The 15,470-nt window shown below is 45.3% G+C and overlaps 1 protein-coding gene across 3 annotated transcripts in view; it reads right to left on the bottom strand.

Annotated features, from left to right (window-relative positions):
- Positions 1 to 15,470, bottom strand: part of EPHA1 (EPH receptor A1) — a 34,880-nt gene that overhangs the window by 6,805 nt on the left and 12,605 nt on the right. For all 3 annotated transcript variants that reach the window (XM_067004989.1, XM_067004992.1, XM_048051581.2), the window contains exons 3-9: positions 13,303 to 13,578; positions 11,258 to 11,648; positions 5,887 to 6,042; positions 5,360 to 5,692; positions 3,989 to 4,113; positions 3,721 to 3,880; positions 983 to 1,079 (exon numbers count right to left, since the gene is read on the bottom strand). In XM_067004989.1, coding sequence (XP_066861090.1) covers positions 983 to 1,079; positions 3,721 to 3,880; positions 3,989 to 4,113; positions 5,360 to 5,692; positions 5,887 to 6,042; positions 11,258 to 11,648; positions 13,303 to 13,560 — 1,520 coding nt within the window. In that variant the 5' untranslated portion in view covers positions 13,561 to 13,578. The remainder of the gene's footprint in view (positions 1 to 982; positions 1,080 to 3,720; positions 3,881 to 3,988; positions 4,114 to 5,359; positions 5,693 to 5,886; positions 6,043 to 11,257; positions 11,649 to 13,302; positions 13,579 to 15,470) is intronic.

Raw genomic sequence — 15,470 nt, 5'->3', positions numbered from 1 at the left:
ACCCATCCAACTTCCTCAGAGATATCAAGTCCTTCTTTCTTAACTCTTTCTTAAGCTTTTATAGCTCAGCTATTTTTCACAGAATGGGCAGGGCTGAAAGGAACCTCTGGAGATCATCTAGTCCAACCCCCTGCCAAGCAGGATCACCTAGAACATGTTGCACAGGATGGCATCCAGGCAGGTTTTGAATATCTCCAGAAAAGGAGACTTCATAACCTCTCTGGGAAACCTGTTCCAGTGCCCCTCACAGTAAAGAAGTGTCCCCTCATATTCAGCCAGAACCTCCTGTCCTTCAGTTTGTGCCCGTTGCCTCTTGTCCTGTTGCTGGGCACAGCTGAAAAGAGACCAGCTCTAGCCTCTCAACACCCTCCCCTCAGATATTTATATATATTAATGAGGTCTCCCCTCAGTCTTCTCTTTTCCAGGCTAAACAGGCCCAGTTCTTTCAGCGTGTCTTCGTATGACAGGTTCTCCAGTCCTCTAATCATCTTAACAGCCTTCCTCTGAACTCGCTCCAGTAGCTCCATGTCCCTCTTGTACTGTGGAGCCCAGAACTGGATGCAATACTCCAGGTGTGGCCTCACCAGGACTGAGCAGAGTGGGAGGATCACCTCCCTTGACCTGCTGGCAACACTCGTCCGAATACAGCCCAGGATACTGTCGGACTTCTTGGGCACAAGGGCATATAGCTGACTCATGGTTAGCCTGCTGTCCACCAGGACTCCCAGGTCCCTCTCTGCAGACATGCACTCCAGCAGGTCATCCCACAACCTGTACTGGTGCTTGGGGTTATTCTTACCTAGATGCAGGACCCTGCACTTGCCCTTGTTGAACTTCCTGAGGTTCCTCCCAGCCCAACCTTCCAGCCTGTCAAGGTCCCTCTGAATGGTAGCACAGCACTCTGGGGTATCAGCCACTCCTCTGAGCTTTGTGTCATACTCCTACATCTATATCTTTTTCAACTCCAAAAATCAACACTTACTTTCGTCGAAAGAACAGAAGTCCCAGAAGCAGCCCAATAAATAGTAGAACTCCAAAGATAATGGAGACTATGACTCCACCAGATAGAGCTCCTGTGTCTGCAAAGGAAAAGATAAAGGCCATATCATTTAAAAGAACAAGAATTATTTGTCTGGAATGTAGCAACCAGCTTCTACCAGCCAGTGGTATTAGGTGAACTATGGTGATTCATCTTCCAGGCAACAGAGTGACCATATTTGAGTCCTAATATGCACGTTATCCATGCTCATAGTGTGTCTTCAGGTGGGTATCTGGTTCACTCTTATCTGTGATCCTGGTCTAGATGAGTAATTTATCCCTGTACCTGATTTAGCTTTCAAATAATCCCTGCTGCAGTTGAACTAGACAACTCCAGAGTCTCTTCCCACATGTAAGTGAAGAACAGCTATTCTTCCCTCCCACTCCTCTCCAACTACATTTTCAGATCAGACTTTTTCCTGCTCAGCAGCTGATTTAGACTATGGCATAGCAAAGACACAAGTTTGCACAGCAGTCTAGTTTGATGCTCTTCTTTTTTATGCAGTTCATTTCCCCCTTCTGCCTTCCCTTTCCTTGGAAATCTGGGTTTGGTTTTTTGCCTAATTAATTTGACAGAAGCCACTGGCTGCTTAGCATTTTTGCAAACAAGCAAGCACTGACATGTACTTGAAATCTAACATCGTATTTCTGTTTTCTCAGAAAAAAGTGTCAGGTGGTTTCATTTTGTGACTGGATAGAACTCAGATAGTGTTCAGATAACTCAGGTTGTCTTTTTCTACTTAGACTCTTAAGCTAAAACCATCCATTTCCACACAATATAGTTGAATTTATCAGAGTAAATACTAAATTCCCTCTGTTGGTTGCTTTTAAGCCTTTATTTCTTGTACATTAAAAAATGAATAATTTATTTTTAAATACATTAATGAAAAGTGTTCATATCCATATCTAATGAGTGTCTACATCTTTTAATATTTTTCCTAAAGACATTTAGGAAAGCATGCAGAAAAAAAGGAAATTCTTAAATATAATGTTTCAATAAGTGAGGGATTTTTTAGCAAGGAACAGCTGCATGACAACAGTGTCTGGAAGTGTTTCCTAACATCCAGTCCAATGCTCAGCATCTGTAAAGCCTAATTAACACTTGTTATTCTTGCTCAATTTGATGCTGACTCATCCCACTAAAATTACTAAAAATCACCAGCTTAGGCAGAAATCAAGAGGCAAAGCTAACATTACTTTTTGCTAAAATCAAAAAGGCAAGATTTGGAAGGGGAAGTAATATATTTTATTAAACCAACTAGAAAAAAGGGACAGGCTCTTAAGTACATAGCTCTTCTGCAAAAAATTAAGGGATCTAAACTCAAATTCAGATTTAAAAAATTGTCTATCCCTACAAATCTTGTTCCACTAATATCTCTAAACCATTGCAGCTAAAAATCCTTATATATATATATATATATAAAATATATAATCCTTATATTATCGAAGAATCGACTCCCACCGAATGAAACCTTGTTGGCAAGGTTTTTATTCCTTTCATATTCAAAATACCTTTGCCTTGGCATGATGAGATGATCAACTTTTACTTAAAGAGAAAAAAAAAGCATAAGCTTGGGGAAAGCTGCAAAGTATCTCCTAGCACATCGTTTTATAATCAAAAACATCTATTACATGTTAATTTAAATATTTTCCACAGAACCTTTGTGATACATTAGTCTGTTGGTTAAGATTGTTAATGTCATCATAATTGACACTGACTGCATGAAAATCTTACCCAAAGCTCCTGGTGTTAAAAAAAGAAAATCTTTAAATGATATTTCAATCATGGTATCGTAAGTCTCTAACAGCTTTTACTGAATTACTATAACTATTTATTAAAATTAATGTATGCCTTTCCTTTTTTCTATTTTCTTGCTTCGTTACAGTAAAACTAGCCTTTCATAGGCATCATTTCAATGAACTCAGTTCTAGGATTATCAGAAACATCCATAGGGTCACTAGGAGGATCTGTGAATTTGTGGAATGAAGGGAGAGTAAGCTCCTTTACAGAAAACCTCTGATAACAGGGAAGTCTTTGGATAACCAGGGAAAGGGAAGGTTGGATGTGGGGCCTGCATAAGATATTCTTTGATGCCGGAGGCCTCAGTAAACTGGACTACACTTTGTGCTTTGGGTGAGAATTTTTTTCAGCAGCACATATCATCTTTTTGGGCAGAGTCACTGCCAGTCTCACATCCAGGGGCTGAACTACATACAGTAGAAATGATAAAGCTGGAAAAAAATAGTGCTGAAGTCCTCTGAGTTCTCCTTTTCATTAGCAATTTCTACATAAAAGGATAAATATGTTAATTGTTTTGCTAACACTTGAACTTAGAAATGTTACTATTCAGAATCAAAATATCTTTCAGGAGAACTAAATGAACAGATGGTGAATAATTTATCTAAATAACACACAAAACTGACACCGATCAGTTCTGAATGGGAAAGTACAGTAGGATTCTGTATAACAGCAAGCACAAAGGATAAAATGACTCCCTGTTGAACATTTTCACAAAGCAGAGCTTTGTAAAGTCTTGGCCCTGGTGACAAAGAACTCAGGAGTGCGATTTCTTTGCCTTTGCAGCTAGCAGAACACAAAAAGAGATTGGTGTACTATGTGCATATACAATCTGATGGAAAAGTGAGTTTCTCACTAATGACATACCAATGGTTGTACTTTACCTGGTGGAAGGGTGCGGAATTCCTGCTCCTGGGAGTAGGGCCCGGGCCCAAGAGGTGTGATGGATCTCACACGAAGCAGGTAGGCTGTGTCTGGTTGAAGGTCTGTCAGAGTGACATTTGGCTCAAGAAGGTGCTTCACTGTGTATCGTGCCTCCTCTCCCTGCAGAAATTGAACAAGGTTAAATAACTAACCCACACGGAATGGAACAAAGAGGACATTTTCAGCCCTTTAAGTGGAAGGGGGAAGAACAGATGAGGCAGGTCTCACCTTCTCAAAGAACATGACCTCATACTCCACTGCGGTCTGGCTGCGCTGCCGTGGGGCAAGCCAAGAAACAGACAGACTACTGTCATCTCTTTGTGTCAGGATAAAATGGGACACTGTCACTGGAGCTGCAGGGGAGAAAACAAAGAATATCAGAATGAAATACAAACAACGCAAAGTAAGGCCTCTCTCCATCAGAGGCTCTATCTTTCCTTCTATGTCATACCATGTAACTAGAAATGACTCTCATTGCCACTGCCACTCCCTTAACTTTCTATTCTGTGGTGAAAGCAAAAGGGGGTCTCCAGCTGTAATCTGTTGTTTTCTAAGAATAGCATGCTACCCCAATAGTATCTACCCCAACAGAAGAAGAGCATATCTTTTGTCTCTGAAACAAAACCAGTCTTTCAAGAAATTACATTTAACCCAGAACTGTACTGTTCAATTTGAAAACAAAATGTTATGATTTTGTGCTCTTACAGCAACAGTGACACAACTTTCCTATGTGATTTATGAATGCAACTCCATTTCATATGGTACTGTGAAATTCCGTACTCAAAATCTCTCAGTTGACTGCAGATGAATGCTATTCATGAATAAAAAGATAATTCTTAACAGTTTGCAGGGACTGACGTGTCAAGCCTGGTTCTCTCCTTGTCCTTCATCATCACCAGGAAGTGATGAGGTAAACCCAACGTAGTTCTGCTTTCCTAGCTCAGAGTTATGCTGCCTCTGCATAGCAAAAGGAAGAAAAGACAGGGAGTCGTATAAAAGTCACTAAATCAGAACTGGGGTAAGTACCAAGGGCTGCTGAGCACTCCAATGTCACTTTTCTATAATCTTGTTTAACAGCACTCTGGAAAATATTCACAGGACAGTCAAACTACTACTCAACTTGAAGCCAAACTATACATAAATGTGTCAAGGAGAACTTGTATGTTTTTAACATACAAATTTCTCTATGTTTCTGAAGTTTTTATTTTCAGCTACATCTGGATTTCTGTTGTGTTTGGTTTGATTTTTTGCAATATTTGAGTCATGGATAATATTTCGTGCCACAGGCCCCATTCTTCCTGTCACACAAATAACAATATCTTCATTGGACTACAACAGCATATCACAGGGAGGGCTTTATCCTCCTCACCTCTGTTAAGTCCTTGGTGGATTCATAGCTCTTGGTGGATAATGCTTATTGCTGACTTAGCTTGCAAGGAATATGACTGATGGACTTTACATGTCAGAGGCAGAGGTACCTTATCATACCATACCAACACATGTGGCAGACAGAAGGAGATGGAGAAAGGTTAAACATTCACAGAGATTCCTCTTCCTTTTCCTGATGAGCAGGAAGAACTTCTCTCTGCTTCTGCTAACCTGCATGTCCAACTGCGACCCAGACAGCTGGAGCAGTTCTCTGGGGAGCAGGTCCCATTCCTGAGACACCATTATGGGCTTCCACAGCAAATGTGTAGTTGGTGTAAGCTTCTAGGCCGTCCACATCCACAGCAGGTTTAGTGAGACCAGAGGCACTGGGGGTGAATACCACACCAGCCTCACATGGCTCACAAGACATGAAATGACAGCGCTGACAGAAGACTGTGTAAGTCAGATCCTTTCGCCCACCATGGTCACTGGGTGGCTGCCACCATAGAGAGAGCTGTGTGCCAATAAGGGAGAAGCTGACATTGCGGGGAGCTGAGGGGGGACCTACAAGAAGAATGAAAGAAAGTATTAGATCCAGCCGATAACACCCAATGTATTGTGGCAGTTTCCCATCTGCTGATGCATTTCAAGTTATGCCCTCTGTCCCCCCAACCTCTCTCCCTCTCTGACCTCTCATCCCCATTTCCCAGCACTCTTTCCTTCCTTCTCCTTGTTCTTTCTATCAAGCCAGAACTCACGGGTACAAGCAATGTTCTGGCCCTCCAAAGGTGCTCGGTAGAAGCCTGCGTTACAGGAACAAGATGTAGCCCCTGACTCGTTGGACAAGCTGTTTGGGGGGCACTTGAGGCAGCGGTTAGTCTCCAGAGAGTGACGGTAGAATCCCCGCTGGCAGGCTGTGAAGACACAGACAATTCAACATAAGATCAACAGGAAACAACCTGCCAGTTTCATTCAGTTTCTTGAAAGCTCCTTTTACATGCTTGCTTTTCTTCTGTTCTTTCAGTTCACAGAAATATTGAGGTTGGAAGGGATCCCTGGAGGTCACCTAGACCAATCATCTTCTAAGAGCAGACAGTGAGGAGATGCAGGCCCAAGGTGGGATCAATGTTATGATAGAATTTGTAGACTGAAGAATCTCAAGAATGTTTCATGAAAACACAACCTAATCAGCCTCAGATACTTTTTTCCAGCATAAATCCATATTGCTTTCTATCTTACTTTTCAAGTTTTCTGCTCTGTCAGTAAGGGCTGTAAATACTGTCTCAAAGTCCTTGGATTCCTCAGACTCCTCTGCTTGCTGACTTCCTACAGGATAGCCAGTGGGCTATTTAGCAGAAGCATATTTTCTGATTTCAAATGTTGTACTTAGCAGGGCCCTGGGGAATATGTAGATAATTATCAGTTTGCATAACAGCACTGAGTGCAACTGGCTATAAAGCTAACACACTGCAAGAGAATACGTGCCACGTGTTTCCTATTTCCAGTCCAATAAAAATAAGCAGCCATGCCCTTCTCTAGCTGTATCATCTGACAGCATCCTTGATGCATTATTACTAGCTTGAGCTCCAGGAGTACTAGTCTGTCTACCAGTTATCTCGAGGTTAATGCTTCACCTCTATAAGTATATAGCAAGGAGGAAAGGAGTGAGGAAAGTTGCAGTACCCTGAGAATTTAAATGTTTTACTGACCTGTGCTAAATGATTTTCACAGAATCACAGAATGGCCGAGGTTGGAAGGACCTCTGAAGATCATCTAGTCCAACCCCCTATTTTATCAAGTGTTCTTGAAATACAATCAAACAACCTATCACTAATCACATAGTTGAGGAATGGACACGCTAATTTTCTACCAAGCTTCTGCCTTGCATTTAACTTGAGCATTGAGGATATTACCCTTTTCGTATTGCACTATGAGAACAACCATGTCCTGGATAATCCCTCAGGATATCCCAATGGAGAATACCCCAAAGCCATCTGCTCTGGAGCCTGACTGAAATGGCTTACTGTAGTAGAGCATAACACAGAAATCAATCCTTTATCGAGAAAACAAAAAACGTTACAGCCACTCCTACTACGTGACATAAAGGAACACCTGAAGGAACTAAAAACTTTTCTGCTAACAAAGGCCCAATCTCAGGAAGAGTGATTATCATCACCATAGATTGAGATCTCTCTCTAGATTGCCATCAGAGAACCTGCTTCATCTCAGTCTTGTTGGTTACCTCTCTTGCCCTCAAATGGCAGGCAGACTGTCTCATTAACACTACAGGATGCAGCCCAGAGATGCTATTTATATTCTATTTAAGATCAAATAATCTCTTTCAGAAATAGTCAAGAATAAGAAACAATTCTTTGATCTCTAGTCTGCTCATGACCAAGAGCACTTCTACTTGCTTGAGTGAAGATGAAAACTTTGTGACCTCCTGCCATTTTGCTCCAGCATAAGATTTCAAAATTCATCTGGAATCAGTCACTGGATCAGTCTGGATTGGATTGGCTTTGACAGCAACATGAAAAACAAATCAAGAGCAGAGCCACAGATTTGTGTAACACATATGCCAATGTTCAATGACAATACTATTTGCCATAAATGCACAACATACACACACTCTTACTATCAGGCTAACACAGAAAGGAAATTTGGGACATGGACCTACAGTCCACATCTCTTGCTCAGAGTAAAGCCAGCCTCCGCTTTACTCACTGTGGCCCTAGGACCCTTCAGGTGGGATGACTGCCTCAGAGGAAGGCAGTAAGCCTAGTAGCAAGGCAGTGCAGGGAGGAAACTGCACGGGTGGACGTCTGGGTAGAGGGATAAGCCTGGGAGGTAACAGTGAACACACCAGTCAGCTGGACTAGGTCACACCACCTCAGGCTGTGTCTTGACATAAGCGACAAATGGAGCCTGGAAGTGCAAGCTAGAGCGATGGCACACGGCTGTAATATCCAGATGTCAGCATGCCCACGGTACGGTCCAGGCTAAGGGCAGCCAGCCTCGGGCCCGGGCACGTTTGGAAGGACGGGACAGCGGGGGCAGAACCAACGAGGCCATCCAGTTTCGGGCAGGTGAGCCAAAACAAGCCCAGGCCAGCCCAGACTGGTGCCCCGGGAGCGGCAGGCACGGCACAGCCGCGGGGCCACGACGAGGCCCCGGGGCCCGCAGCGGGAGGTACGCTGGCGCCTCAGGGCTGAGCCCCCGGCCCCGGCCGCCACGACCGGCCCCGGCCGCTCCCGCCTCCCCCGGCGGCCGCCTCCTCAAGCGAGGCGCCGCGGTTCCCGGGGCCCACGCAGCCGCTGCCGCCGTGCCTAGAGCGGCCGGCAGGTGGCTGCCCAGCACCGGGGAGGAGCGAGGAGGCTCGGGGCCAGGGCTGGGCGGAGAGCCGGCAGCCCCGCGAGGGACGCGGGGCCGGCCCCGCCTCAGAGGCGGTGCGAAGCCACCCCCGGAGCGCCCGGCTGGGCAGGGCGTGGGGGCGGCAGGCGCCGGCGGCCTGCCGCATTAGCGGGCGAGCGGGCGTCAGGCTGGGGAGCCGGGCTGCCGCTGCTGCCTGCGTCCTTCCCAGTCTGCGCCCTGCTACCTGCGGTTCCCTGTGACGTGGCCGCCATGGGCTCATTTGGCAGAAGCAGGGCAGGCTCTGCCCTCGGCTCCCACAGGCTGAGCGAGGCGGAGAGGTGCTCAAGTCACGGAATCACAGAACCAGAGAGTAGTACGAGGTGGAAGGGGCCCGCAAGGATCATCAAGCCCGACTCCAGGCTATGCACGGGAGTAACCTCCCCTGTCACAGCTTCATGCTGTTCCCTCGGGTCCTAGTGCTGTTCACCAGAGAGAAGAGGTCAGCGCCTGTCCCTTTGCTCTCCCTCGAATCAGCATTTTCAGCTACAGTCCAGACTCTCTCCCACTCTGGGCACTTGGTTTCCCCAGTCCCTGGTCATCTGCTCCAAGCTGTGGCTTCAGGCAACAAGGTGTGAAAAACACATCTGGAAAAGGGTGGGTTTAGGACTGCTCACCCAAGAACCTGAGGACAGAGAGGGCAGCAGTGGTCTAACCCTTCACTGCTTATTCCTACAGGTGTTTTTGTCCTGAGACTGCCAGCAAGCACTGGACAGTCTTCAGACACCAGAACTATGCTGACAGGGAGCTCAGCATCAGTAACTGACTCACCCGTCACCCTGCAGAGCCCACCAAGAAACCAGAATGCAAGCTAGGGGCATGGTCAGCCTCCTGTATTCACAGTAAATGACATACTTCAGGAAGTTAATCATGGAGGGCCAGGCTTACTGGCAGAGATGTAGTCCCAAGCTCAGATAACAGAGAGGTATAAAATGCTATGAGAGGATGACACAATGTTCTGGGCAGGCACAGCTTTACTGGGTATGATGGGATGGCTGAGCCATTTATCTACCAGAGCTCTGTACAGCTGGAAATTCACTGAGGGCTTGGGTGAACTAGTTCAGAACCTGGAGTTCTGGCTTTCTGTTGCCTCCTGTCCTGTACCTGAGTTCAGATTCTCCTCCCTGTTATGAGGCAAGGATCATAGTACAGCTTTCCTTTTTTTCTCTTCCTGCTCAAGGCAAAAATCAGAACCGGAATACTCTGCCTGAAGGTATTCTTCCTCCATTCTGTCCCTCTTTCTGTGTTTGAAGGGGAAGTCCTTCACCTTGCAAGGACAAAAAGTAGAAGCCTTGACCTCAGTCTTCATCCTGACATGGATTGTTCCCAGTTGTTTGCATAATGCCATGTCTTTTCTGTAGAGGGAGAGGAGCCAAACATGTTCCCCAACAGGCAACCTACATTCACCTTCTCTGATGCTAAAATAACACACCGCTCTGGGGGCTTGAAGTTATCTCTCCCTTCCCCTGCTAGGTTCTACCCCTCTTCCCTTCATCTCCTGGGAGACCTCCCAGTTCTCCACAGATACAATAGAAGACACTCCTAGCTGCAGCTGTACTTGGGCAGAGTGGGATAAAAGCACAGATGTAGAATGAACCTGTGCTGTGATAGCAGCCAGGGCCTGTCCAGGCATGACAGCTTCCCTGCCCCTTCCCAGGGGAGTGCTCTCAGGAGGGCGGGGAGAGCTCTGTAGCACCTAAGTGGAAAAACTGGCTGGGCTATACAAGGATAGGGGATTGCTGGAGAAGGGCAAGGATCTTGTGCTTCAACCTTTGCCAGCTCTCCAAGAAAAATGAGCAGCAAGCAGTGGGGATTGAAAGGGGCACCAGTTCCTTGCAGTGAAACAAGGGCAGAACAGAGCAGAGAGGTTACTCCACTGACCCTGAGAGCAACGCATGGATTCCTTCCCCTATATTCTGAACTGCCTCAGCCTTGTGCCATATGGCTCTGAAAACTAGAGTGGAAATGTGCTCTTACCTCCCCCTCTGCATTAATACATATCCCCAAAACCACCACACATATCCTCTTCCCTAGCATACACATGTAGTTTTTCCATAAGAAGCTGCATCCTCTCCCCTTCTTGACAAAGGGATAGCCCTGCACTGCTTGCTCCAAGAACCCTGTCTCACTCTGTGGCTCCAGTAGCACGGAGACTCCTATGCCTGCTATTTGTTCTTCCTCAGAAATGAGCCAGGCCCTGATGGTATTGTGCAATGTGCTTTACACAGTTTCTCATGGCAGAAGAACCATCCCCGTCCAAGCAGAAGGGGGCATGAAGAAGAAACTTGCCCCCCTGCAGCTCTTTACTTTCTAGTCACGGGACAAACACACTGTACTGTGTGTCTGACCTGTCTGCCCTGAGAGAACAAGGCTGCCATTTAAGGGCTGGGAACTAGTTGTTGAGTGAGTCAGTGTCAATCACACAGTTACAGCTCGCAGAAACTAGCTCCAGAGCTGAAAGCTCCTGGATGAAGCCCAAGAGGGAGTGGAAAGGTGTGTGCAGGTCTTACACCTGACACATAAGGAGAAAATCCCAATTGAATAAGAAGCTAAAGAGGGGAGAAAAAGTTTAAGAAATGGCTGTCAGGCACAGAGGGCAGGCAAGAAAGAGGTAGACCACACTAACTCCCCTGCTCCCACTTTGTGCTTACAGATACTCTGATCTCCAGCTCCCTGGAACCTCTCCCATGGCCTAAAGCCACTGTCTGTCTGCATACTCACCTACGCAGCTCCCATCGACTTCCTCAAACCCCACAGCACAAAGGCATCGTCCCATTGGTACCAGCCACTCGCCATCAGTGCTGCAGTGCATCCTAGGGGGAGAGCCCATTTCTTCAGCTGCATGCTCCACGCAGGCCCCAAGCACTTCTGTCAGCCCCTCTGAACCTGCTAGCGTCTCTGGAAAACGGGCAAGGCCTCGCACTGCCTCCGGGCACGTCTTGTAATACACTCGGACAGACACCATCGCTACGCAAGCCCCTGAGTTCTGGAAAGCTAAGTAGAATCCCCGGCGAGACAGCTTCCCAATGGGGCATACTTCTGTGTTCAGCTGCATGGCACCGGATTCAATGTCTCTGTTTGTGAAACTTCGATCTGCTGCCACAGTGTTGAGCTAGGTGAAAGAGAAAAAGACAACAGCTTTACCATCTGAGCAAGCAGCAGCTCCAAGTTACCTACAGCTGTCAAACATTTTTTACACTAAGGCCTTTTAGAGGCTGCATGTTTGACTGTTTCTAATCTCAGTGCACTGCATGTTGTCTTTGCACTTGGAAGAAATACTAACAACTGAGCACTATCCTATCCTCTCTTGCTTCCTACTTTTCACCATCTCCTTTCAACTCATTTCCAGTCATTCACTTTCTTATACAGCACACTGTATTCTGGGTCTGTGATCTTGGATGTCTTTAGGAACTACCCTAACAGAAGTTAACAAATCAGGAGCAAATCTCCCTTGTGATATTTGTGTTTGCAAATCATATGCAATAAAAAGTAAAATAAAACCACAACAGTACTTAAAGATGTGTTTTCGAAGTTGACCAGTGAATTACAGCTACCTGTTTCCAGGCTGCACTTGATGCAGGTCAGACCTTCTACTGAAAGGTGCTCGTCATACAGTATTCAAGGCATTTTAGCACTGAAAATACTTGGGTAAAGAATGCTTCCACTTTCCCACTGCCTCACCGACTGAATTGAGAGAGTGAGAGAGATGCTTTTTATAGTGGGGCAAATGGGAAAGGTCTCCATGACACTAAATGATATGGAAAAACTGGACTGCAGGTGGGATGGTCTTTCTTCTCAGAGACACTGGTAAATGTTCCTCTCCACTGTAGGCCCCTCCCCATTACACGACACCACCTGTTCCATGTAGGTGGATGGCAAAAAATCTGCACAGCAGCTGCTTCTGGTAGTAGGATCATAAAGCAGGTTTAAGAGTTGTGGAGGTATCACGCAGATGCATGTCAGCCTCCAGTTGCAAGGGAGGTGCACTGGGGAGGGGGGAGGGAAGAGTCAGCTACCATAGTTCTACTCTTCCAGTAGCAGAAGCAGCAGAACTGTAGTTTTTACAGTTCTTTGTTTTTATAACATATCATTTAAACTGCAGAGGAAAAGGGCAGTCAAGTAATTTAGGTCCGTGGCTTCTTTTAGGACACAATTGAGTTACAGAAGTTCCTCTCCAAAAAAGCTGAGGTTCCCCATTCTGTAATTGAAATATTTTCATGGCAAGAGGGCAGCACATCAGGGAAAACGGCAGGTAAAATATAGCAGTACTAAATACTTTCACACAAGGGAGAAATACGTTGTAACAAGCCAACACCTCTAGATTTAGAAAAAATAAAAACAAACAAACACCCTATATCTAATTACAATCAGAGCAAATGAAGAGGAGCACCTACAGAGGTTTGAATTGGGTTCTGTTCTTCACTCGGTCTAATCTTGCTTTATTGCCTAAGGCAAGTCATATTATTTTGGTCTCTGCTTTACTCTAAAAACTGATGTAACAATCAGGCACAGTTATAATCCTTTAGAATCCTTACCTAAGTTGCATCCAGTTAAATAGGTCTGATCTCATCTGAAAACTATTGCCTCTTCTGGCAGTGACTACTCTGAGCATCACAGAGGGCACTTAGGGGCAAAGCTTATTCAAAGGACAGCACTTATCCACGTCCCTTCCCCAGATGCTGCTTCTCCTGTCCGCCCCCAGCCAGCAAGACACACCCAGTTTAAGCTGAAAGGCATGACAGCCTTACACCCACAGCACTACAGACCTTGATGAACAGCGGGCGGCGGAACTGGATCCCGACATCTTGCTCAGACTCCATGTAATAGAGGTTGAAAGTCTCTTTGCAGGTCACCACTTCGCCTTTGAAGCTCTTGCAGTCCCTCACAGTAAACTTCAGCTCCACATAAATGCGAGAGGCTGCCTCACCCCGATAAATCCAGTTGGTGCGAAGCCAGTGATCGGTGTCTCCCTCAGAAAGCACACTGCAGTCCTGGTACATATAGACCGGGGTGCCATTTATCATCTGCTGCACTTCACTCCACTGCTCCCGAGGTAGAAGAAAACATGTTAGACAGATGTGAGAAACAAATTTCACCTCAAATACGACAAAATCTAGCCTACAAGATCCACTCTTATTTAGCATTCAGGGCTCAAAGCCTGCATAGCTGAAAGGCCTCTTACACTGGCCTACAGCCCCATATCTGCCTCAACTCTTTACACTGGGAACACAGGATACTCTAATTAGGGCGTAACTCATGCGAAACTGAAAGGAACCACAGTGCATGGATTGCTGCACATCCCCTTCATCCTACCTTGGTTCCAACCTCTTTTCTTTCATGCACTGTCTTGTCTTAGATAAAGACCCCCTACTCCCATGTATTGTCCACTTCTTTCTGCCACTGTTTAAATTCAAAGTATACAATAAGATATGCCAGGACTATTAACTGCCCCTGAAAATAGTGCACAGCATTTTGGGGCAAGACAAGAGAGGGCCTGACACAATGGGAATGCCAACTGCAGAAGTACTGTGCTCATTAATTAGGAGTTCACACTTAATTTGGGTGTGATATTTGCAAACCCTACTTTAACTATTAAAACTCAGTTGGTTTTCCTGACTTCATACTAGGTTCTGCTTCTTCCCCAGCAAAATAATCACTGGGAGAAGGATGCGTGCCCAACTGGATATATCTCACTGATATTATTTGTATGAATCTAGTACGGTTTTGTAAGCATTTTCACTGACTTTTTTTGTGCTTTTGTTTCCTCACCACAGGTCAAATATGAAATGCAAAGAATGTTCAATGATAAGTAAGTCACACATGAAAATTGAGAACTTGGAAAGGAAGGTGTTGTCCACAGGGAAAATAGCTTATATCCTTTTTCACACCGTGTTAATACTGTCTTTTTCATTATGCTTTAAATGTTTAATCAAATTACATTCAAACAAGTGCCCACATAGGTATTGGCACAGGTTTAAGCATCTTGGTTTCAAATCACACCCCAGGTTAAGATGCATTTTAAACAACACCTCAGTGTCTATATTACTCTAAGCTTGTCAAGTCTCATGGGCTGAGCACGAGATTCACACATTTCTCTTCTTCAGCACAACCACCTCCTGTGCTCACAACATAGCCCTGCAGCTTCTCTCCCAGCTTCTGATCCCACAGACCAGATAACAGCCTTGTGGGTTACTCTGCTGGCTAGTGGAGTACTAGAGACAGAGTGCCAAAGGAAATCTACTGTACAGCCCCGCTCTGTAAACTATCAGTGCTTTCTCCAAGATAGCAAGCACTGCTGATAACACTGGCTCATATCAGTCTGTTCTCAGCCATTTACCTAAATGCATACCTGCAGTTTCCTCCCAGGAAATTCTGCAGATGGGATCAATTTGTCCCTTCTTGTTTCCTTTTTCTCCATGTACTTAATCTCCAGTGTTACTCCACCCTCTTAATCAGACTCAGTTGGTATATACCTGCACCACACAGGATTTTCATTTATTTCACTTACTGCAGGTCAAAGGACTAAGAACAGCAAGAGAGAGAAATAGACTGATCGATCTCTGTTGATCAACCAAGTGTCTACTGCTTAATCACCCCTTGCACTATTTCATTGAAAAAACTTCTGGACAATGCTACAGAACTAGATTTACAAGACATCTTGAAGTGTATCGAAATAGAAGTTAGAAAGGGAATAACAAGTAATTTTCATAAGAAACTGCCAATGTTCAGAATAGCTTTTAGAAGCATTTTTTCCATGGGTATCTGCCTCCACCAAGCTGATGGGAAATATATAATTGCATTTGAAGGATGAGAGTTAAAAAAATTGCCATTAGCAGTGTATTTCAAGGCAGTGTCACACGTAAGAGTCACCAGAAAGCAATTTTTGCATGTCTCACTAAAAGACATGAATTGTTGTGGTGAAAATATACCGTTT

This window comes from Anser cygnoides, chromosome 1, assembly GCF_040182565.1.
Source record: "Anser cygnoides isolate HZ-2024a breed goose chromosome 1, Taihu_goose_T2T_genome, whole genome shotgun sequence".
Classification (NCBI taxonomy): domain Eukaryota; kingdom Metazoa; phylum Chordata; class Aves; order Anseriformes; family Anatidae; genus Anser; species Anser cygnoides.
Note: the sequence above shows the minus strand (reverse complement) of the source record. Positions and strands in the feature narration are given on the sequence as shown.